We start from the raw sequence: 25,800 nt of genomic DNA on the forward strand, positions 1-25,800 counted from the left end.
CTAAAGTAGCAGAAGTGTATACTTTTTCCCCCATCTGTCCAGAGCTCTTGAATCCCTATCTGAGGGGACAGGATTTTTGGCAGTGGAAGCTTTTACCCCTTTAGGACCCTGAGAAATTGTTTCTAGGTCTGCAGCGGGGTTTTTGTAAAGAAATTTATGAGAGTCAGGGACCCTGTAGTACCTGTCTGGCTTTACTGGTGCAGGGGGTAAAGACTCTGGAGACAGACTGGATTCAGAAAAAACATCATCTAAAATATCAAGCACAGGGGGGATTAGCCAGGGGTCTGTGCTGAGACAATAAAAGGAAATATCTGAGCCTTTTCTTGGATTCTGAGTAATCCTGGCTCTCCCAATGAAAATGCTCCCTCATGGTGTGCAGGGTTTCCCCAAAAGAATAATCCTCAGGTGGTGAGGCTGAAGGAATGGACTCTTCAGCATCAGAGTCCTCATAATGAGGGAGAGAATAGCCCTGATCAGAAGAAGAATCAGAGGAAATGGAAACCTGATCAGAGGAATCATAATCAGTGTCTTGCCTAGGCCTTTTGTCAGGAGGGGGATGGGAGCCCCTGATTAAAGTAATAAGGTCTTCGGCCATTTTAAGCATCTGTTTCTTTGGCATGGATGACTGTTCTGGAGAATGCTGCACTTGTTTCCTTGTCTTTGACTTTGCCTTTGCTGCTGTAGTAGCCTTAATTGTAAGCTGTGAAGGTCTGAAGATGCCCTCAGAAGCCGGTGCCTGCTCAGCGGCTCCAGACCCATCTGAGGGCATAGTTTCCGTAGGCCCAATACCTTGAGTTTCCACAGGCCTCGGGGCCTCCACATGGCTGTCGGTTATGGCCTGTGGCTCTGAGGTAGCGGGTGTCAGGGGCTGCGAAAGCACCTCAGTGAGAACCGGCGAACTGGCGGCTGGCCTAGAAGAGGCTTCGTCGTCGGTTTTGGACCTCGGATGCATGTCTATTTCTTTGTCTTTGCATTTTTTATACATTCCGGTAGTCGGCTGATCAGACAGCATTATATAGTTAAATCGTCATCCACAATAATGTAAAGCAAATTCAAACCGACGTTTAATAGTGCGTTTATTGAATCTAGCACATAACCGACAACTAGTAATGTCGTGATCAGGCCCTAGGCAAGGAATGCAATAAGAGTGAAAGTCCTTATGAGGTATTTGCTTCCCACAAGAAATACAATTATTAACTTTTACTTGCATCGGTCTGGAGCAAGAAAAAGTTTCCCCAATGAGGTACTTCAAAACTGAAGACTTCGGTTCTGAAATTCAATTTTGAAAATCTCAGGAGTCGGTCGACCAGCACTTGCGAACTGCTTTTGCTTCGGGCACCGCGTGGCAAGAAAGACTGAAGAAAATGGCGTCGATTGCAACTTTTATACCCCTGGTGCACTGATGTCAGGGAAGAGGCAACAGCAACCGATGCCGGACCAAGACTTTGGAACTCGGGCCGACTGCAGGTTGTCTGCCAGCAGGATAACCCAAGTGTAATGACTGCAACAATGAAACACGATGAACATCGAATGGTTGCACACACTGACCAGTTCACAGATGGCCCTACAGATGGGGGTCCCTCATGAACAGAGTACTGTCATATCTGTATTATAATATGCAGAATGGCCATTACCACACACGTGTTAAACAGGCAGTAGTCTCAATGTAGCATAGCTACACTTGCATGCTGTAGTTAAGTGTGGCACATCACCCTCCTGTCTTTAGGCGCTATTTCTCATTGTGGAAAATGTCTGAGGTACATCCAGATATCATCTGTGATGCCATGTCAGAACACCACATCCAGATACCACTCACAGCGACTGTCATGGCCAGATAATAACATGTTTCCCTAGATAGTGTACTGTGTTTATCATGCGGACGGCTATGGGAACACCATCACAGCTGTACCACATGCAATCAGCTAGAGGAGGACTGTAATAGATGCAGAGGCCATCACCTGACCATTTCCATCTCTTACAATACACATACTGCTGCTGTGCAGGTGTACACCTTCACATCCACCAGAGCGTGTGTGGCCGGGACAGGCAATGTACACCAGGGAAGGGCTTGGAGACTTAACCATAAGCATCATCTGCCACACGCCGAATAGTACAGAGGAAAACCCCTGACTACTCATTACTATTACATGTGCATGATGTTACTACATGTGCCACAAAGGCGACATGTTGCTGTGCTGTAAGGACATGTGTGTAGGTGAGTGAGTGCCATCTGCAACAGATATAGTAGATATACATTAGGTGTGGCACACGTCAGTCCACGTGAACGGATGCCATGGTCACCATAACCACACTCTCTAATAGACACGCACTGACACCTTTTCCAGGGCCACAAATACACAATGTAACTACTTAGTTTGCCACACTGCAGTAATGCACAAGACCACATGTACCACAGGGGATATCTGGAGGTTCTATGGGCTAGGGCATGTGAAAGTGCTTGACAACTGTTGGTATGCCAGAGAGGTTTATACTGGGAGTGACTGTGGTTGGGAGCATCACAACCCACAGGCAGACACAGGGTGCCAGTACTGGCATGCAGGTATGCATTGCTCCACAGGTGTGCAGTGTTTGGCTGTGCAAGATGGCTGTACAAGGCTGGGTGAGGGGTAATCCTTGCCAACACATCACCCGACAATGGTGTGCAGTGCAGGGGTGTAGTGTCTGCAATGTCCCACACAGATGGGTACTGCATTATCTGGCCTGACATCCTGGTTACCAATGTGCAGGGCTATAGCTTTGCAATGCATGCCATGTCTGTGTTTGATAGTCCTTCACATGGACATTGCCTGGGATGTGCATGTCCCACAATACTGTACAGTGACATGTACAGGTGTACCTGGTTTGGCAGACACATATAGTGTACACAGCCTGTTATACCCCAATATGCCAATACTGGCCTGGTGTGGCAAAACCTGCTTATAGTGAGCAGGTCGGCCTTGCACCTGCATGGATAATATGACACAGGTTTTCCGTGGTGTCACTGGCATAGGTCCATACAGGGCACATGTGTACAGCATTGTCTGGCCTTAGTGGATTACATTTGATGGCACCACATATGTTGCAGGCATTCATTGTGGAACATAGTGAAGGCACAATGTCCACATATATGTGCCTATTGTACTGCTGTACAGGGTGTCATGTCCTCTGCAGGCCACTGCATTCACACCATGCCTATTATCTGTCCTCAATGTGCATGTTACTAGCAATATAGTGGGATATCCTAGGCAAGGTTTATGTGCATGGCACATGGGTGCGGGACATATACCGGGTACTATTAGGGCTGCATACTTAGTTCACCAGGCCTTTTGCCAGATGTATGGGTATAGCTTGCCAACACAGTGCCATGGCTGTACTCATTGTGAGGTGGCCAATGTGTCATAAGATCGATGCCACACAGGAAAACTACAAAACCCGCTCCCAAACATGTCCAATAGTAAGACAATCATGGCCACCTCTATACAGGCTCTGACAGACAGACACTTGCCATGTCCTGTATACAAACCCCTACCGTATCACACTGCAGCAACACGTGTTTAGGGCATGTGCTACGGCGAATACTACAAAGTACTGTACTTGTTTCATGCAGGCAGACACACACACACACACACACACATACCACGTGTGGGACTAGAACACTGACCTAACTACTTTATTACACTACAGCATTACACAGTTACAGAACACTCTATGAGATTACTGGGACACAGCACTCCCAGAGGTGTATTTGTAGATGGGTGATATCATCGGCCTTGCTAATGGTGGGTATAAGAAATGTATGGAGTGTGGGCAGTATAAAAACATTACTCATCCCTCAGGCAAACGGGGACACAGACACACACACAGACACACACACACACACACACATGGCATGTGTGGGAATAGAACACCGACCTAACTACTTTATTACACTACAGCATTATGCAGTTACAGAAAGTGCTACCGAGGTTACTGGGACAAAGCATTCCCAGAGGTGTATTTGAAGATGGGTGACATCATCGGCCTTGCTAACGGTGGGTATAAGAAATGAATGGAGTGTGAGCAGTATAGAAGCATTACTCAGTCCTCAGGCAAACTGACACACACACACACATGGCACGTTTGGGACTAGAACACCGACCTAACTACTTTATTACACTACAGCATTATGCAGTTACAGAACACGCTAGGAGATTACTGGGACACAGCACTCCCAGAGGTGTATTTGTAGATGGGTGACATCATCGGCCTTGCTAACAGTGGGTATAAGAAATGTATGGAGTGTGGGCAGTATAAAAGCATTACTCAGTCTTCAGGCAAACGGGACGGGGACACACACACACACACGGCAAGTGTGGGACTAGAACACCGACCTAACTACTTTATTACACTACAGCATTATGCAGTTACAGAACACGCTACCGAGATTAGTGGGACACAGCACTCCCAGAGGTGTATTTGCAGATGGGTGACATCGGCCTTGCTAACAGTGGGTATAAGAAATGTATGGAGTGAGGGCAGTATAAAAGCATTACTCAGTCCTCAGGCAAATGGACACACACACACACACACACACACACACACACACACACACACACACACACACAGCAGTGGCGGGAACGGAACACCTGCCTATTTACAGATTACTATTACAATACTACATACTTACGAATCGTGCCACACAGACTACAAATTTCAAGGCTGTCATTATTACCTTCTGGGAATGCGGACATCAACAGGGATGCTGGCAGTTAAGATGTACATACCTGTGAACCTGTGTGTTTAAAGTAGGAATCCATCCTGACCTGGAGTATGCCCCATCTGTGGAATGGATGACTACTACCACTATACAGGGTTACAATGGCCATGCCCATACACAGAGGCACATAACCAACACAAGGTGTCACTGGGCATGCTCACACACTTAGTAGCACAGGGCTGTTTGGAATGCACTATGTCTCCATCTACACAAGGATATACTGGGCATGCTCATACACTTAGTAGCACAGGGGGCATGCTCACACACTTAGTAGCACATGGCTGGTCGGAATGCACTACTATGTGTCCATCTAAACAAGGATATACTGGGCATGCTCATACTCCTAGTAGCACAGGGCTGACTGGGATGCACTCTGATGCTAAACATGGAAGGCCACAGTGGGCATGCTATTACAGGTAGACGTAAAGAACACATTGTAATGGGCTTTGGTGTTAGTAGTTGTCATTGTTAGCAGGAACGCTGCTCTACATATATTTGATACCAGTCTTTTAGTCTTTTACACAACATCTGCTGTCATTCTGGGATGACATGGCTGACACTAGGAAGGCCTTTGTCACATATCACATGCATCCATGATTCAAGGGAGTAGGGATATTGCCCAAGTCACATCCACCCACACAGTGTCATTCCAAGGCAAATGTCCTAAACACAGGTTAACTCCCATACACCTACAGGACAACTGCATTGTTTTCTTATGCTAACCTACAGGACAACTGCATTGTTTTCTTATGCTAACCAGTGCTAGATGTGTAGCATCCATATTCACAGCTGGTCACTGTAGATCCAACAATAGGGAGTACTGACAACTGTGCAGTGAGGAACACCTGGCTGATGGCTCTGTAGTGCACAATAGCACTACCACCATATACCTCAGAACCAGACATGTGGGCCATAACACATGAATTGCCTACTTAGATGTTTGGCTGGAAAAAGATTTTGAACACTTTAAAGATCTATAGAAAAAGTATGTACTCAAAAAATTTTCTACATTTTTCCAGTGGACATCCTTTACCTCAGAAAAGATACGTGGTTAAGGGCCAATTTGTAAGAGCAGCAAGGATGACCACAGTTGAAGAAGAATTCCTGGAAGAATATATCAAACTAAAAGAAATGTTTAAGAGAAGAGGTTATCTAACATCCTTTGTGGAGATTATAAGTGATTAATAAGAGAGAGAGGAAATATTTCATGCCTGTTCTGTGAGGTAAAGATGGACATCAACAGTGTAAAAAGATGGGTTGTTACGAAACCAATCACCTTTACTGATGTTGATGGAAATAGGTCACAATGTTGGACAAAGGGAGACTGATCGACAGAGGGATTCGTTTATCATGTACACTATGGACACATAGTATATAAAAAATATTTTTGATAAAAACTGGTATTTAGTATTGAAAAAACAAAGAAATAGCACAGAAATTAGGAGAGAAAACAGACTTTGTACATAAGAGAGTACCTAATCTGAAAACATTAGAGACAGAAAGAGGGAAACATCAAGGAAATCTAATGGTATGAATAAATGTGGAATGTGTAAATATTGTAATCACGTTAGTAATGGACTATCAACATCAATGGGAATGTGGTAAAGCTGTTTGGTAATTATAACTTTAATAATACATGGGTATTATATGTGGCCTTGTGTGATTCCTGTATGAGATTCTACATAGGGAAACATGAAAAGAATTCCTGCACGTAGAGCAATTGCCCGGTTCCAAATGTAACATAAAGCAGAAAAAAACAGAACCAGCAAAACGTGGATCCTGAAAGCAACAATTTATTGTGACAGGTTAAAAAACCTACACATATACAACACTTTTGCAACAGACCGGTTTCGGTAGGATATACACAACCTTCTTCAGTGAAAATAAGCAAAGCAAAAATGTGACAAAATATAAAGAGGTTACTAAGTACCCATTGGTTAATTCAAAAATTATCATTGAGGCCAGATGGGAATAATCCCCCCAGTTTGATAATCCATTTCTTTTCCTTAGTATTAAAAATTGAATGCCAGCCTGCTTTATTTCCCTATTCCCTTGTATAATATCAATAGCCATGAATGTAAATTTTGCAGTAGTATGTACCAAGGAGTGTTTATATAGAGCATTAGTTATCTTATTTGTCCTAATATTGCTGATATGTTCTGTGATTCTGATTCTAAGTGGCCGAGAGGTCTGTCCAACACAGAAAGCACCACAGTGACAACTAGCCAGATAGATGAGCCAGTCACTGCTGCAGTTGGCAAAAAATTTTATGTCAAACCTGAGAACAATTCCTACTGGAGAATTGTTTTGATTTATTGATTTTGTCACAGTTAGTGCAGTGTCCACATGGAAAGCAGCCTGTAAGTGGATCCCCTGAAAGTGTAGTTTGTTTAAATTGCATATGATTATGCCTGCTGCCATGCTTAAAATGATTAAAGAAACCCCCTAAGTTTTTTCCTTTCCTAAATGAAAACTGACATCGGTCTGGAATAAATTTAGAAATATCAGAATCATATTGTAAGATGTTCCAATGGTTATTGATGCTGTCAATTAATTGGTTCGAATTCCTGGCATAGGTGGTAGTGAATCTTAATGTAGTGCTTTTGTCAGAAATATGTTTTTGATACTTTAGAAAGTTGTTTCTATTGGAAGAGTTGGTCATGTTACTGGCACTGGACACATGTCCCATTGGATAACCTCTGGACCTGAATCTTTCAGTAAGATCCCTCCTGTGATGTTGTAAGGCTTTATCAGTGGAACAAATACGTTTAATGCGATTGAATTGTGACTTGGGGATATTACGTATAACATGAGGGGGATGAAAACTGGAAGCATGTAAAATAGTATTGTATTCAGGATGTTTCCTGAATACTTCCATAGACAATGTATAATCAGGCAATTTGGTAATAGCAACATCCAGAAAAGTGATTTTACTGTAATCATAATGTACGGTGAATTCCAAACCCCAAATGTTTTAAGTAGGAAATGAAATCCATTAAACCTTGTATGTCACCTCTCCAAACCATCCAGCAATCGTCTAGATAGCGGCGCCAAATGTCAATGTGCTCCAAAAAAATGTTGTTCCGAGAGTTATGAATTATGTGATGTTCCACAAAAGCCATAAAAAGGTCAGCATAAATAGGAGCAAAAGAAGCTCCATAGCTGTTCCCTTGACCTGCCAGTAACATTTGTCTTGATAAAAAAAGACATTGCTGGTTAGAACAAATTTGGCTAGTTCAACCAGAAAGGAATTAAAAAGAGGTTGATATAAACCAGCTTGATCTAACCAGAAGGACAAAGCCTCCAGACCAAACTTGTGGGGAATGTTAGTATACAAGGAACAAACATCTAAAGTGCACATTACCCAGTCCTCTTCCAACTGACTATCAGATATGATGTTGAGGAACATAGTGGTGTCATGTATTTGTGATTGTATAAGACTCAACAGGGGTTTCAAATGTTGAGTAAGAAACAAAGAAAGGGGTTCTGTAATGTACCCTCTTACCAGACACAATGGGACGCCCAGGGGGATTGATAAGACTTTTGTGGGTCTTCGGTAAGAAGTATATATATTGTGGAGTTGGGTCATGGACAATGAGTTGTTGTGCAGTGTCCTCTGTAATAATAAATTCATCCTTGGCCCAAAGAATAAAGTCTTCAATCTGTTTCTGAAACCTGGATGTTGGATTAATTGTCATAAGTGAATAATACTTTTGATCAGACAATTGTCTGGTGGCTTCCTTATCATAGTCAAGCCAATTCAAAATAACCACGGCACCCCCTTTGTCAGCTGAAATGATTACAATATTTTCATTTTTCTGTAACTCAACAATAGCCTGCCTTTCGGCTGAAGAAATATTGTTGGTTTTCCAACGTAAACCTTGACCAGAAAAATGTAGATCTTTGAGAATATTGCGCTGAAATTGAAGTACATTGGGGTGCATTGGTGGATTAAATTTAGATTTGTGATAAGTAAATTTATCACTCATAGAACTATCAGAGTCACCAAAAAACAATTTCAGATTTAATAATCTACAGAAAGCAAAAACATCCTGAGCCATGCTGTCTTCAGTGATGGTAAACCCAGGTACAAATGATAAGCCTTTATTCAACACTGACAATTGGGTAGAAAAAGGTACAAAATCAGACAGATTCAAAACATTGTTATCAAAAGCAGCATTTATTTCTCCAATACCATTTTCAATAACCCCTGAATGTTTGTAATGCCTTCTATGTTTCCTGCCCCCCCTGTGTTGCTTGGACCTAAAGGGACAGAACCTGGGGTTCTTTTGGGGGCCGGTGAACCCAAAATGGACTGTGGCTCACTATCTGTATATGAGGATGCATCCTCAGTTGATGACCCTGATGTGTGTCCAGATTTTTTGAGAATGGATCTTGGTCTTTTTTTCCTAGAGGATCTGTTGAAATTCGAGGTGAACCTGACTTGTTTCGTATTCACAGCAAAGGGGTTGGAACCCTGATAGTCACCTTGATCCCTCTGAAATTTTTTTAACTTTCTAGTACGTAATTGTTCTTCCAATATTTTGATATCCCCTGCTATTTTGTTAAGATGAGATTTGAAAAATGGTTCATCCTCATAAGGTTTGATGGCCTCAACCAATCTGGTAACAGACTGGATTTCAGAGTCTATGGTCCTGTCATAGAATTTGGATAATGATTCAACAAAAGAAATGGTCGCTCGTTGTTGAATAGATGACCACTGTTCGATGAGTTCCTCATCCGCATTTGAAACCAGAGGCTGAATACGCACCCTCAGCCCCCTGGGTGTAATACCCTTGGCTAAATAGGCCTTGAATAGTTTTGAATGCCATATGTTAGATCTCAGGGTTTTAAGATGTATAAATAGATCTTGAAAAGCTGAAATACATTTAGATTCAGCATCTGAAGAGCCCGTATTGTTGGTCAAATCACCAGTATTGCAGCTCAAACCAAAAACCCTGAGATCTTCCCTATCCGCAGATAGTCCTGAAATAAAGCTGACAAAATCCATATGTAAAATGGAAAGCTGACAATAATAGTCATAAAACTAAGTCCGCGATCTAAAGGGACAACAGCCCAAAATATGTATGTAAATCAGCTGTGTCCCTGATATCAATTCAAAATGTTAAAGGTATTCCCTCTAACATTTTGGTCCCATATATATGCTTACACATCTTTTTATGACTTGTGTGGTTGACTTTTGATAATTTTTGTGTTTTAATGGTTCACCCTCATCAGGGCCTTCTTGTGTAAAATTTGATGCATATGATTTTTGACTATGGTACTGTTATAGAATAAAAATATATTTTTATAGTTTAGAGGTTTATTCATCTTTTTGAATTTATATCAGGGACACAGCTGATTTACATACATATTTTGGGTTATTGTCCCTTTAGATCGCTGACTTAGTTTTATGACTATTATTGTCAGCTTTCCATTTTACATATGGATTTTGTCAGCTTTATTTCAGGACTATCTGCGGATAGGGAAGATCTCAGGGTTTTTGGTTTGAGCTGCAATACTGGTGATTTGACCAACAATACGGGCTCTTCAGATGCTGAATCTAAATGTATTTCAGCTTTTCAAGATCTATTTATACATCTTAAAACCCTGAGATCTAACATATGGCATTCAAAACTATTCAAGGCCTATTTAGCCAAGGGTATTACACCCAGGGGGCTGAGGGTGCGTATTCAGCCCCTGGTTTCAAATGCGGATGATGAACTCATCGAACAGTGGTCATCTATTCAACAACGAGCGACCATTTCTTTTGTTGAATCATTATCCAAATTCTATGACAGGACCATAGACTCTGAAATCCAGTCTGTTACCAGATTGGTTGAGGCCATCAAACCTTATGAGGATGAACCATTTTTCAAATCTCATCTTAACAAAATAGCAGGGGATATCAAAATATTGGAAGAACAATTACGTACTAGAAAGTTAAAAAAATTTCAGAGGGATCAAGGTGACTATCAGGGTACCAACCCCTTTGCTGTGAATACGAAACAAGTCAGGTTCACCTCGAATTTCAACAGATCCTCTAGGAAAAAAAGACCAAGATCCATTCTCAAAAAATCTGGACACATCAGGGTCATCAACTGAGGATGCATCCTCATATACAGATAGTGAGCCACAGTCCATTTTGGGTTCACCGGCCCTCAAAAGAACCCCAGGTTCTGTCCCTTTAGGTCCAAGCAACACAGGGGGGGCAGGAAACATAGAAGGCATTACAAACATTCAGGGGTTATTGAAAATGGTATTGGAGAAATAAATGCTGCTTTTGATAACAATGTTTTGAATCTGTCTGATTTTGTACCTTTTTCTACCCAATTGTCAGTGTTGAATAAAGGCTTATCATTTGTACCTGGGTTTACCATCACTGAAGACAGCATGGCTCAGGATGTTTTTGCTTTCTGTAGATTATTAAATCTGAAATTGTTTTTTGGTGACTCTGATAGTTCTATGAGTGATAAATTTACTTATCACAAATCTAAATTTAATCCACCAATGCACCCCAATGTACTTCAATTTCAGCGCAATATTCTCAAAGATCTACATTTTTCTGGTCAAGGTTTACGTTGGAAAACCAACAATATTTCTTCAGCCGAAAGGCAAGCTATTGTTGAGTTACAGAAAAATGAAAATATTGTAATCATTTCAGCTGACAAAGGGGGTGCCGTGGTTATTTTGAATTGGCTTGACTATGATAAGGAAGCCACCAGACAATTGTCTGATCAAAAGTATTATTCACTTATGACAATTAATCCAACATCCAGGTTTCAGAAACAGATTGAAGACTTTATTCTTTGGGCCAAGGATGAATTTATTATTACAGAGGACACTGCACAACAACTCATTGTCCATGACCCAACTCCACAATATATATACACTTCTTACCGAAGACCCACAAAAGTCTTATCAATCCCCCTGGGCGTCCCATTGTGTCTGGTAGAGGGTACATTACAGAACCCCTTTCTTTGTTTCTTACTCAACATTTGAAACCCCTGTTGAGTCTTGTACGATCACAAATACATGACACCACTATGTTCCTCAACATCATATCTGATAGTCAGTTGGAAGAGGACTGGGTAATGTGCACTTTAGATGTTTGTTCCTTGTATACCAACATTCCCCACAAGTTTGGTCTGGAGGCTTTGTCCTTCTGGTTAGATCAAGCTAGTTTATATCAACCTCTTTTTAATTCCTTTCAGGTTGAACTAGCCAAATTTGTTCTAACCAGCAATGTCTTTTTTTATCAAGACAAATGTTACTGGCAGGCCAAGGGAACAGCTATGGGAGCTTCTTTTGCTCCTATTTATGCTGACCTTTTTATGGCTTTTGTGGAACATCACATAATTTATAACTCTCGGAACAACATTTTTTTGGAGCACATTGACATTTGGCGCCACTATCTAGACGATTGCTGGATGGTTTGGAGAGGTGACCTACAAGGTTTAATGGATTTCATTTCCTACTTAAATAACATTTGGGGTTTGGAATTCACTGTACATTATGATTACAGTAAAATCACTTTTCTGGATGTTGTTATTACCAAATTGCCTGATTATACATTGTCTACGGAAGTATTCAGGAAACATCCTGAAACAATACTATTTTACATGCTTTCAGTTTTCATCCTCCTCATGTTATACGTAATATCCCCAAGTCACAATTCAATCACATTAAACGTATTTGTTCCACTGATAATGCCTTTCAACATCACAGGAGGGATCTTACTGAAAGATTCAGGTCCAGAGGTTATCCAATGGGCCATGTGTCCAGTGCCAGTAACATGACCAACTCTTCCAATAGAAACAACTTTCTAAAGTATCAAAAACATATTTCTGACAAAAGCACTACATTAAGATTCACTACCACCTATGCCAGGAATTCGAACCAATTAATTGACAGCATCAATAACCATTGGAACATCTTACAATATGATTCTGATATTTCTAAATTTATTCCAGACCGATGTCAGTTTTCATTTAGGAAAGGAAAAAACTTAGGGGGTTTCTTTAATCATTTTAAGCATGGCAGCAGGCATAATCATATGCAATTTAAACAAACTACACTTTCAGGGGATCCACTTACAGGCTGCTTTCCATGTGGACACTGCACTAACTGTGACAAAATCAATAAATCAAAACAATTCTCCAGTAGGAATTGTTCTCAGGTTTGACATAAAATTTTTTGCCATCTGCAGCAGTGACTGGCTCATCTATCTGGCTAGTTGTCACTGTGGTGCTTTCTGTGTTGGACAGACCTCTCGGCCACTTAGAATCAGAATCACAGAACATATCAGCAATATTAGGACAAATAAGATAACTAATGCTCTATATAAACACTCCTTGGTACATACTACTGCAAAATTTACATTCATGGCTATTGATATTATACAAGGGAATAGGGCAAATAAAGCAGGCTGGCATTCAATTTTTAATACTAAGGAAAAGAAATGGATTATCAAAACTGGGGGGATTATTCCCACCTGGCCTCAATGATAATTTTTGTATTAACCAATGGGTACTTAGTAACCTCTTTATATTTTGTCACATTTTTGCTTTGCTTATTTTCACTGAAGAAGGTTGTGTATATCCTACCGAAACCGGTCTGTTGCAAAAGTGTTGTATATGTGTAGGTTTTTTAACCTGTCACAATAAATTGTTGCTTTCAGGATCCACGTTTTGCTGGTTCTGTTGTTTTCTGCTTTATTCTACATAGGGAAAACAGAAAGGCGATAAAGAGATAGAGTGTATGAACAATTTTATGAGATGAAAAAAGAAAAAGACACAAATGCATTATTTAAACATGTTATGCCTCATCAAACACATAATTTCAGGTTTTCTGTACTGGAAAAAATTAAGTTAGATCAGCGAGAGGGTCATGGAAATTATACTTGGAAAAACAGGAACTTTACTAGCAGCTCTGGTTTTGAGCGAATTACTGGCCAGGACTTAATGACATCCTTTCATAGGTAGGTACTAGGCTATTGGCCCAAGGGCCTATGTAAGCCTAGCCAACAAGGTTCCCTGGCTTACCCCACCCAAGAAAGTTATTTTCCTGTGCCACTGTCGAGTAGAGACACAGAAGTGATCCCCGGGGTATATTTCCTATTTCCCATCCACTCATCAAGAATTTTTTTGAAGAGTGCTACTGAAGAACTTTGCTTGACATAGATGGGTAGCCTGTTCCAGAGTATGGGAAGTCTCTGGGACAGGAATCTATCCCGTCAGCATGTCCTGTTTATTGTGGTGACAAGGTTTAGGTCCCTAGAGCGTGTAGCTCAGAGGGAATGGGATTTTTTTAGGTGTAGCATGTCCAACAGTTCAGGGTTTGACATAGCTTTATATGTTAGGCAGAGATCACCTCGGAGTAGGTGATATGCTACGGAGTAAAGCTGGAGTTTTTTTGAGGTGGTCAGTGTATTTCATGTATTTTAAAATTAAAAACTCAAGAAAGATGAGAAAATGATTGGTGCTTTAAGGATGGAAGGTGGTAGCTTTATAATGAACTGTGATTGGACAGAAAGGTGGTGTACTCATCACATGATTAAGTTCCACCTAGTATTTAAGGGAATTGAACATTGAGTTACTTTATCCAAAGTTTTCTATTGTAGAGAACAAAAGCACTGATGTCATTGTTTTAACAATTTATTAAAGTGTATGTTTTGTTTTTAGTTTTCTGTCTCGTTTGTTTTACCAGCAGCAGCAGTTTCAAGTGTTTTATTCATTTAGCTGTTTGAATTGTTGGACAGTGAGGAGGAGGACAACTTATCAGTCCAAAAAGAGAGACAGCCTTTTCGTATAATTTAACAATGGTTGATGACACAATGAAATGGACACCACTATTGCCTTCCACAACTTCTTGAACCACTCTTGTCTATCTTCTCACGTGGGAGGAGGAGTTACTAAGGGCACATGTTCAAATGATGATGATGATGGTGAATACAGAAAAAGGAACAGCTGCAGTGAAGAAATACATATCTGCACTGCCAGGAGCTAACAGGCCAGAAAATGGTCTACTGATATAGTACAGTACAGAGGCCAAAATGCTGCACAGTGTACTCAAACTCATTGACCTTCTGTAATGTACTGCACAAGCTCCTACGATTCCTTGGAAGTGGTGGGGAAAGTTGAAATCCTGAGTACATGTTTGGGATGACAGGCTGGATTGGTTCAGGCAATAGAAATATTTAAGGAACTGAGCAAAGGTGAAAGGATTCAATCCCCTAGGCATTACTTCAGACCTGGTAACATGTCCTGGGGTCCTCAAGAGCCTGCTTCTCATATGTTTTATCAGAGGTGAGGCTATTAACTATCTTACGCAAAAGAGAAATGGTAACTGTTACCCCAGTCTGGCTCCCAAAAGCAGGTGACAGGAAGACATCTCTCTATTTAATCATCAAAGAGCCTACTGATAAAGACTTGGACAAAATCCCAGTAGATGAGGCAACAGACCACCATGAAAGCAAAGAAGTTACAAGCCAAGCCTATAACCCTATGACATGTACATAGGCAGCCTTACTTTCTGCTTTTCATATTCCTGTCCAAGATCTTTGGACAAGCCCTGTAGTAAATGGTCTTTGTCCTGTGCTGCCAGACACCAGGCACTGATGCAAATGTCAAGAACTTATTTCTCCAGTGATGGGAGTTTGCTGCTGGGCTGAAACGCTGGCAGAAGGTAACATTACGATACACTTCCAAACATGAGCAGTACTGGTGGTGCTTCTGAGTAATGACATGATGGCTGCAGTCACTCTTGAAGGACCTGTGCTTCTTAGGCATTGAAAATGAGAAATTTTCACGACACAAATTCTGAAGAGATCTGAAGTATGGCAGCAACAAAAAAAAGGGGGGGGGGCATCCAAATGATCTATGAACTACAGCAGCCCCTAAAATATAAGATGTACCACTTACAATCAAGAGTCAAGGTACTAAAACATAAATTTTCAAAAAAGTTATTGTAATGGTAAGATTAGTAACCATGATTAAGTACATTTACATTTTAATCTAAAATATATTAGCTATGTACCATGTGCAGGATAACTGAAACTGAGGGATGACAAGCGGCCATATGTATGGCTATCACTTGGAATTGTGGCATGAGCTTACAGGATTCTACAGTGGTTACAGTACAGTTACTGCTCAACCCCACTGCAGACACATGACCAAAAGATAAGTGCAATATTCAGTGAAAGACCTTACATCACACACCTCAGACTAGGGTATCCAGCAATTACTGGAGGAGGCTAATTTGTGCACTCATGATCTAATCACAGGATTAACAAATATTAAACACAAATTGTCAAAAAATAAGTAATTACTAACCCCAGGCAAACACAAGTTTATATAAAGCTAGAATGATTATATACTGATCATCTATTGAGATATATTTTACTTTAAATACTGCCAGTATAAAATGAAAAAGTATTTGATACGATGCTAAGTATCCTTTACACCATCAGCTCGGTCACATGGCGTAACTGCTGTCATGTGGCCTAATCGCACATAAAACTAAAAAGGTTCCCCTGTAAGAAAATACTCTACCAGTGCCTTTCCTGGTTTCCTGCAGCATCGCTTTGCTCTGAGTCACCTCTACAGTTAGTACGGCAGTGGTCATTTAACAGAAGCCATTAATGATCTAATAAACATATTCTGCTTAATAAACATTGCAGTTCCAGCTACCATGTTTTTTTCTTTCTTTCTTCACCTCTTGTTCTATTTACAGGCAGCAAGTCCAGGAGCAAACAAACAGAAGCTGGTAAATCAAAAGTTCTTACTTCATCTTCCAGAACTGAAGCAGACTACAGGGTTCTGAGATAATGTTAACTTGTTACAAACATGAAGGACAGTAACCCTCTAATTATAGTCCAGCGTCACAGTGCAAGACATTCTATGCATCTTACAAACGTAACTGTAAATGTTATTTTAATACTAAAGTGATGTAGGACACTCAACATGAGTTTTCTGGGTATTAAATGCATTTGAACATTAAATAAATGTGAAACATTACTTGTCAAGCACATCTTTTAACTTTAAAGCAGACAAACTGTGTTACAAAAATGCATAGGAAGTTTATTTTTTTTGTCTTCAGATTAAAATAAAATGAAAATGACCCAAAAGCTGCATTTAAGAATAACACTCCTCAACAAACATTATGTCTGCAGTTTTACAAAAGTGAGCTATTTGCCAAATGTGCAATTATTAGTAGCCACCTGTTAAAGGTAATTCCAAGAACAGAGAAGTGCAGGAAGTTTAGTGGAGTGCCAGATTAGGGAAAAAGACAAGGGTACTGTGCCAAAAACAGCCTCATCTAGTGACTAAAAACTTGTGTTTGTAGGACTTTTATGAATCCAAGCATGAATAATCCTTCAGTTCACAAAGCTACATTTTTATAATTCACTGTCTCCCAAAAACATGCAATGTAAACATAAAATGCAGAACTTGTGGACTGGGTGGGGTGGCATACACTGCTGCTTACAAGATACAGAAAGCAGCGAAGTTGCTTTCTGTTGGGAAGAGTGGGGTGCTACCAAGACCATCCTGTGCACATCTCCTGTAACCCAAAAGTTCAAACCATTCAAGGTAAGTCAAAGTCTTAAAAGCCAAGTCCTACAAAGAAAATGTGTCAAGTGTAGCTGTTTTAGAAGAAAACCTATTCCATTTGCCCACAAAAACTCAAACTGGTGTGTCTCTTCGATCTTTATTTGGAGATGGCTTTACTGGATCCCTGGCTGCCTTTGGCTGTTCCTTCATGGGTTTGGTCTCGGTATCTCTCTGTGGCTGAGGTACAACAGGGCACTTCTCTAATTCTTCTCCATCCTCATGAACCTGATGCTCTTGTTTTCTCTGCATCTGTAGCAGACGCAGTTGTACTCGCAGCTCTATAATAGCCTCCCGTTCCTCATGAATCGCTTGATTTAGGTGGTTGTTCTTTATCTACAAGGAAATTAACACTGTCAAGAATAGTACTGACACAGACATGCAGTCAGTATCACATCCATTAAGTAATGTATCCTTCAACGTTTCTCATAAACAGAGCAAAGTAGCTAACTAACAAAGCCACCTGAAATATTTTTTTAACCACTCTCCATCCCTAACCTCCATAACCCCTTCCACCTGCTGAAGTTTAGACTTCATCAGTGTATGTTCCTGATTTTCTACAATGGAACAAGGACTGAAGACAAACAGTCCAAGTTTAAATGTGTCGAAGACTTTCACTGCCATCAGTACCTGTAAATACATTTTACTAATAAATTAAATACAAAACCACCCAAAGATTACCAAAACAAACTGTCATTAGTTAAATGCTTCAGTAAGACATTTAAACTTTACAGTAATTCTGGACCTCCTTATTTAAATGGAGCTTATTACTGCTAACATGTACTTGGTTCGGTAAAGGAAATAAGAAAAGTGTGCACCCCACAAAGAAGTCCTACCACAGTCTACAACAAACCTGGTACGTCTTATCACACAACTAGGAGTCCTTTTCTATTAGCCTTGTAAAAACTTTCCACAAAACAGCACTTTTGGTGCAGGACTATGCAAAGAACACACAGCACCTCCCTCCAGATACCTTGATTAGGACTTAAATGGAAAGTGCTAGTAACCATAAGCTGTTTTTTCTCTTTACTGTCAAGGTATCTGGCTATATCTCTTCATATGGTTAATTCAGTTAAAGATCTAGCCACTTTATCCACATTCTGCAGGCAAAAAAAAAATCACTGGTTTGTGGTAATTAACACTAAGAACTAAGCATTTGTGAATACCCCTTAAGTCTTCCAAAGGCTCTTTCATAGTACAATCTAGTAGAAGAATGCAATCTTTAATGTGTTTGTAAAGGATGAGAGGACCATCCATTACTAACTCCACACACTATTTGCTCACTTTTACACAAACAGACAGACACCAGTCATTCTTTCTTACATTAGAAGATGCCATAAATACTCTGCTACCAAGAGAAATATGGAATTCAAGGTTGTGGTACAGGAAAGATACCTTGAAAGAGAGGAACCTGATGAAAGATTTAGCATTTTTAAGTTACTGCATATTTTTTACTAGCATACTTTGAGGAAATCTCTTGCAGCAGCTATATTCATCTGATGAATTCCAATAATGCCTTCAGAAGAAAAATTGGGAGCAGGAAGCAAAATATTTAATCCTTCACTCATCCTTAATCCCTGATCCAGTCACACACTTCTAACTCTGTGCCTCTCACATGTGTTAGATAGTTTTAGTATTTTTTTGCGTTTCATTGCCTACTTTATTAAATTATGCCAAATCTTACTTAATTTGCCATTCTCTATCTTTACAGCTTCTACATTTGGATCATCTTTCTGTTTTGTGCTGATTTATCACATCTTGCAACTATAACATTAAAGTTAAAAAAGTGCAGCTAGTAGTTTAGTTCATAATAAATACAAAAGCTACTCAAAAACAGAAGTATATTGTGTTACCCTGTCAGGCCTAAACAGACTTCTTTAAGGATTGTGACACAAGGTATTTTTTTCTCATTACAATTCAAGATACAATTGCTCCATCAACTTTAACATTGGAGATGCAATCTAAGTGCACCTTAACAGGCAAGTGAACAAGCTTAATTACTTGATAATTTCATAAGAATGTCAAACTATTTCTTGAAGAAAGAGCAATTGCTAGATGTGGAACATACATACCCCCCAAAACAACCTGGATTTAGGGTCATACTCTTTTGGAAAAATCATCAGGTTCAAAGGATTCTAAATATGAACATCTACGAATGATGACATTTGAACAAATATCCAAAAATGCAACAGCAGTCTAAGTGCCAGTAGGCATTTCAGCTTCTAAACAGAAGTTAAACATTTGTCTGTTACTGCCATGTGTAACGATAAAGGCCATCATTGTCATGTGTAATGATAAAGGCCATCATTGCCATGTGTAACGATAAAGACCTTCACTGCCATGTGTAACGGTAAAGGCCATCGCTAATCATTTACCACCATGTTCTTCATTTGATCACTGTTGCAGTATTTAACTACAGGGTTATATCCTGTAAAGGATATAACAGTTGGCCAGCTTCCAAAGCTTTCAGGGCACCTTCCACACACCAAAACAGTTATTCAAGCTGAGATAAAGTCAAGTTTGAGTGGCAAGCCCCTCAGAGCTTTCTGGCCACTGAAGGCAACACACCCCTGCATTCTTTTAGGGATTGATGGCTGGCTAACGTTGTTCTATTGCGGGACAAATAATTTCCCTTTGGGGAAAAACTTCCATTTTATTTTTTATAATACAAAACATTGCTTTTCTGTAAAAAGAACAGTTGTGTAATATCTTACCATGACCACAGATCCCTCTCTTCCATGTTGCATTATTCATAACATGAGGGGATTCACCGCCTAGGTGACCCGAATGTCTGGCCAGTATACAAAGGACTTTTACTACTGTAAGGTACATGGGATGTCACACAAAGTCAGCAAGAAGAAATACAAGGATCAAGTGTGGAGGAGTGTGGGTTAGAATATTGCAACATGGAAGAGAAGAGCCTCTATGGTTATGGTAGGATTTTACCAACTATTCTATACCCATGTTGCAGTACTTATAACATAAGGGAGAGTACCAAAACTCATGAAAGGGAAAGGAAGAGTGGAACAGAGAAACTCTCCACAAAACCATGCAGGATTGCCCCAGCAAACTCTGCTCTGGATATGGAGATGGCATCCAGCTTGTAATGTTTGGTAAAGTTGTGCACAGAAGACTATGTAGCTGCCTGCAAGATGGAAGCAGTGTCCAACCCCTTGAAAAAGGTCCTAATAGCCCCAGTGGAATGTGCTTTCACCGAGGAAGAAAGATTTTTACCATGGAAAACACAGCAGAAAGAAATGGCCTTAGAAATCCATGAAGAGATAGTATGTTAAGAATTCGGCCCTACGTCTAATCGTTCTAGCGTTAAACCTAGCACAAAAACAGCAATTAGGGATGTTGTGGTCTGAGTCTAGGCAAGTAACACAAGAGTACGGAGGTCCGTGTGTGGGATTTGTTTACCACAGCAGAGACAATTATTTACTACATCTGACATGAGTTAACTGAAAAAGAAAACCCTTCCCCAATGTGGTAGTTATCTTTCTGATGACAACTTCCCTCTGGTGTGGACCGACCGACACACTTGAATACTGCTTCGAGCTCCGGCAGCAAGAAAAGACTAAGTGATGATGCCGGCTGGCTCCCTTTATACCCGAGTGTACCGATCTCGGTAAGGGCGTACCCCTGCCTGGGAGGCCAAAACAGTTTTCTCTGGTAGTTGGGCCGGCCGAGGGCTTTCACGGCATGAAATCCCAAGTCAGGACTGCAACTGTGAAACACGAAGAACATCAAAAAGTTGCTCTGATTTCCTAAAGGATTTGGTTTTATCCAGGTAAACTCCGAGTTGTCTATGCACATCCAAAGTATGTAACACTCTTTCACTGGAATTTTGAGGTTAGGGAAAGAAGGTAGGTAAATTAACAGATTAGTTAAAGGACAAATCATTAACCACCTTGGGCATGAAAGAGGAGTTAGCATGCAGAGAGACCCTATCTTTGTGAAAAATGAGGAAAGGTTGAGATACTACTAAAGCCTGTAGTGCACAGACTCTCCTAGCAGAATTGATAGCCACCAGCAGCACAGTCTTCCAAGTGCAATGTTTTCAGAAGGGGCAGAAATACCATCATAAAATCTGTCCTTATCCTGCACCCCAGGAAGACCTGGTCCTGAGAAGTAGTGAGGGAGGATTTCTTGTAACTGACCGTGAACCCCAGGCTTAGAGGCAAGGGGATGGTTGTGTGCAGATTCTCCAGCAGAATTTCTGGATGAGTTGCTTGAATGAGCAGGTTGTCCAGGTAAGGATAAACATGGATTCCTTGAAGTCTGCAAAAGGCAATAACATGAGCCAAGCATTTTGTGAATACCTTTGGGGCCACAGAGTCTCCAAAGGGCAAAGCAGAGAACTGAAAACGACATGAAGGAACAGGAAAAACGTTAAGTATTTCCTAAACAGAGGGTGAATGGGGACATGAAGATATGCATTGTGAAGTCCAGAGAAACCAGAAAGGCCTGAGACAGTAAAAGTGGGAACAAGGTTTGTAAGGACAGCATGCAGAAGGTGGGAACCTGAAGAAAAGGTTAAGGTGAGACAGGTCTAGGATGAGTCTCCATGGGCCATCCTCCCACGGAACTACAAATATCCTTGAGTAAAAACCTCTTCATCTTTGCTGGGGAGGGAGTTCCTGAATGGTTCCCTGTAAAATCAAGTCCTGAAGTACCCAAGAGAAAAGAGAAAGTTAGTCTTGAGGGGGTTGAGGGATACCCATGAAGGTGTAATGGACTTCTAAACCATGTAATATCCATTTTGGACAACTGAAAGCACCCATTTATCTGTAGTGTTTGTCCAAGAAGAAAGGGAGTGAGAAAGGTGCTGGGAAAGAGGAATATTTGTAAGACTGGTCAGGTAGTCAGGGACTACCTGGTTTGTCTGGAAAAGGAGGCTTTTAAGTAGTGGCAGTAGTGGCAGGCTGAGTCCTGGAAGAGCTTTGCTCGAGTGGCCTTTTCTTGAAAGGGGAAGGAGGGGTACAGGACTGTTTCCTCACAAAATGTGCCTTGGAAGGATAATTTCTGTAGTACTTCGGAAGAGGAGACAAGACAAATATGCTTAAGCTCCTGTAACTCCTTCCCTTTTTCTTGAAGAGATTTGAAAATGGTAGCAGCATTAGTTCCAAATAGAACAGAGTTATCACGAGGAGCACCCATAAGTTTTGTCTGGATATCAGGCAACGGCTGTAATCTCAACCAATACCCATGGACTGAGCCAGATGCAGTTGATCTGCAGATGCTTCACCTGCATCACAGCTGCACTTTATTGAACGATGTGTCACTTGAGAAAAGGCTGTCAAGACGGAGTATGTTGAACCTTGACTGCAGAGTCTGGAAGGTCTGACAGCAGCTGTGAAGCCAGACAGAGCAGGGCCAAAACCTATTTGGACATATGTGTTTGGTAATTAATGGCTTTGAAGGGCAGTGTAAATGAAGTATAGACTTTTTTACCCAGTCTCTCCATCATCTTACTGTCTCTCTCTATCAGATGGATGTAAGGAAATGGCAGGCAAAAGTTTAGAAGGTCGACATGCACACACAAAGATAACAGGATCTGGAGGATGACATTTAAAAAGAAATTTACTGTCCTCTGGCACCTTGTAAAACCTATCCGGTCTTTTTAGGGAAGAGTGTTGACAGTCAGGTGGCTTAGATGCTGACAAGAAGGCATCCAAAAAGGCAGGCAACACAGGGGGTATAGCAGAAGGGGAAGTGGAGTCAATCTGTAAGAGATCATAGTACCTCTTCTGCACCTCTGACACTTGAGAGCAGTCCCATTTAAAGAAGTCTCATCCTAGAAATGGTTTCTCTGAAAGAGATGCCCTCCTCAGGGGAGTCAGTGCCATTAAACACCACTTCTGGGGAAGCATAACACAAAGGAAAAGCTATCTAGGTGGAGCAGGCAAGAGACTCATCTGACAAGCAAACTCCTCTTCAGAAGTCTCCTGGTCCAAAGAAGACCTCCTTGATATAGAAGTGGGAGAGACCTGGGGAAGAGAGAAAGCAAGGATAGGTCTCAAAGCCATGAAGGCATTAAGAATGCCCTGTGGTATTTTGAGGGACGTCTGAAGAGATGAGCCATGGTTCCCCCTTATTATCCTAACCAGGCATCTATGAAACCTCTGTGGACATGCTAATGGCAATGTCCTTAGTGGCTTCCGAAGCAGTACCTGCTGCAAGAAAAGAGCCAGCTACCACATGGACCTCCTGGCCTTCATCAGACTCGAGAGGGACATCCGGATTCAGAGGCGCAGCCAAAAATTCAAGCCTAAGTTTTTTGACCTTCTTCAGAGGCCCACTGGGCAGACGTGACATACCCTCCATAGCAAGAGCTAGTCGTCATTTAGGTCTCTGGTTCTCCAGATAAATATTTAAGGCAGACAGACAACTGCGGAGCATCTTAGCAACAAACTCCTGACAAATCACGCACACCTTACAGTCCTGTTCTGACGCTAGACAGAACGGACACTGTTCATGATTATCTTTGTGTGGAATCTCTCTTCCACAATACAAACTTGCCTTTCTTGGATGATACGAACCTCAAAAAACAGGCAGTAGAAAAGAGTACATGAAAACCCCCCAACAGAGCACTTATCTGAAAACAGCAACCACTGGCGATCAGACAAACAACAGAAGATGGCATTCGGACTGGCAGCAGAGTTGTTCTGAGGATGGTATGTGCGAACATCACCTTTATGGCTTATGCTTCCTGCTGCCTTCATGCAATATCCTACGTATCTTGCAGTAGTAAAAGTATTTTGTATACTGGCCAGATATTTGGGTCACCCAGGCAGAGAATCCCTCATGTTATGAATATTGTAACATAGGAATAGAAGGACATCTTATTTACTAAGAAAAAGTGTTTTTAATGGCTGTCATGTGACTTTTGTATACTTTTAAATGGAAGTGTTACTTGTTTACTTCTGTGGTAAAAAATGTTAATTTTTTCCTGTGGTAAAAGTTGTGTTATTTTACTTTTAGGGGATGGGGTAAGTGTTTAAAATTCATTTTACTGTGTTTTAATGGGGAAATGTAACTTTTTTTTTTTTTTTTTTTACACAACTTACCTGTTTTACTAACTACTCCACAGGAATCGGACACCCTTTTCATCTCAACTATGGGACAACTTATCAGTTCCTTCATTCTACCTTCTTCCAACCACAAAACAAAATTTTTACGCGACCTGTGCCACCACAGAAGGCAGATAAAACACCTCAGCCACAGATGGGTGGCTCTGCTGTGCCCTAAACCAGTTTCTCAAACCAATGATGTTTGTGCTTGCATCCTGCTGGTGCAGCCCCTACAGGCACCGTGGAGCAGGGGCTGTATCACTATTCATGATGTCTACCTCACTAACCTTATAATTTAGATACGACACTACTAATCTCCCTTCAATGTCTTACCCCATTATCGTTTTCTTTTTTCTTCTTTTATACACCAACACAGATTTATAGCTATACTATCTCATAACATATTTTACTTTCAACTGTTTCTGCACAATAAAATACTGTCTTTTAACATATCCTTGACTCTCAGCCATAGGATCTAGCATTTTTTATATAAAATATTCACCGATACCTTATGCAATTTTGGACAAATTTGCCTGCATCTGTACTGCTCTTATACTATGTACTAAGTGAGAATGTTTCTTCAAATGTACAACTTATGTTAGTATTTTAACCTAGGATTGCCTTCTCCTATATTTGCTATCTTTTACCATAATTGTGATTTCAAATGTCTGTATTTTGAACTATAGATTGAATGTAACTTGGGCCTTTTTCCTCCGGGCCTCCACTGAAAATGGGTTAACCACCTAGTAGGAATATCATGGTAAACAAATATTTAATAAATAATGTCCAATGTGGCTGTTGGAATGTCCTTGGTAGGCAAGGGAGAGCTATTCGTGTCAGTCTTTGGATGGGCACAGTTTTCTGGTTAAGCAGTGCTATTCCCTGTCCCTTCTCCATAGAGAGAATTTTGATGCCAAATGTGTTTCAGTTTCTTCAGATTTTCATGTCAGAAAGAAACAAAGACAAACATAAGCTCTCTTCACCCAAGACTGGACTAGACAGTCAAGAGAAGGTAAACACTTGCACCACACCACACTCATCACACAGTCCCACAAAACCTACACCACCAAAACACACAAATAGAAACACAAAACACACACCTACATTTGCGGAGGCTCTCAATAAAAACCTGCCCAAGCATCAGGGACCTCCAAAGCAGAAACCCCACCCCCCCAGCACAACCCAAAATGACACATAGCCCACAAACTCAGTGTGCCACTCAACCACAGCCCACAAGGCATAACAACGTACCCAACACTCTAGTCATAGGTAACTCTATAGTCGGGCACACTGATGTTCCACTCACCAGGCTAAACAAGGAGAAAGTTACTGTAAGCTGCCTGTCAGGTGCCAGGATCCGCCA

The 25,800-nt window shown here is 40.9% G+C and overlaps 1 protein-coding gene across 3 annotated transcripts in view; it reads right to left on the reverse strand.

The window, feature by feature from the left end:
* Positions 1-16,815: 16,815 nt before the first annotated feature.
* Positions 16,816-25,800, reverse strand: part of RALBP1 (ralA binding protein 1) — a 597,292-nt gene continuing 588,307 nt past the window's right edge. For all 3 annotated transcript variants that reach the window (XM_044066564.1, XM_044066562.1, XM_044066563.1), the window contains exon 10: positions 16,816-17,700. In XM_044066564.1, the coding sequence (XP_043922499.1) occupies positions 17,440-17,700 (261 nt within the window). In that variant the 3' untranslated portion in view covers positions 16,816-17,439. The remainder of the gene's footprint in view (positions 17,701-25,800) is intronic.

Source organism: Protopterus annectens, chromosome 3.part1 (assembly GCF_019279795.1).
Source record: "Protopterus annectens isolate FY-2018-M chromosome 3.part1, PAN1.0, whole genome shotgun sequence".
Classification (NCBI taxonomy): domain Eukaryota; kingdom Metazoa; phylum Chordata; order Ceratodontiformes; family Protopteridae; genus Protopterus; species Protopterus annectens.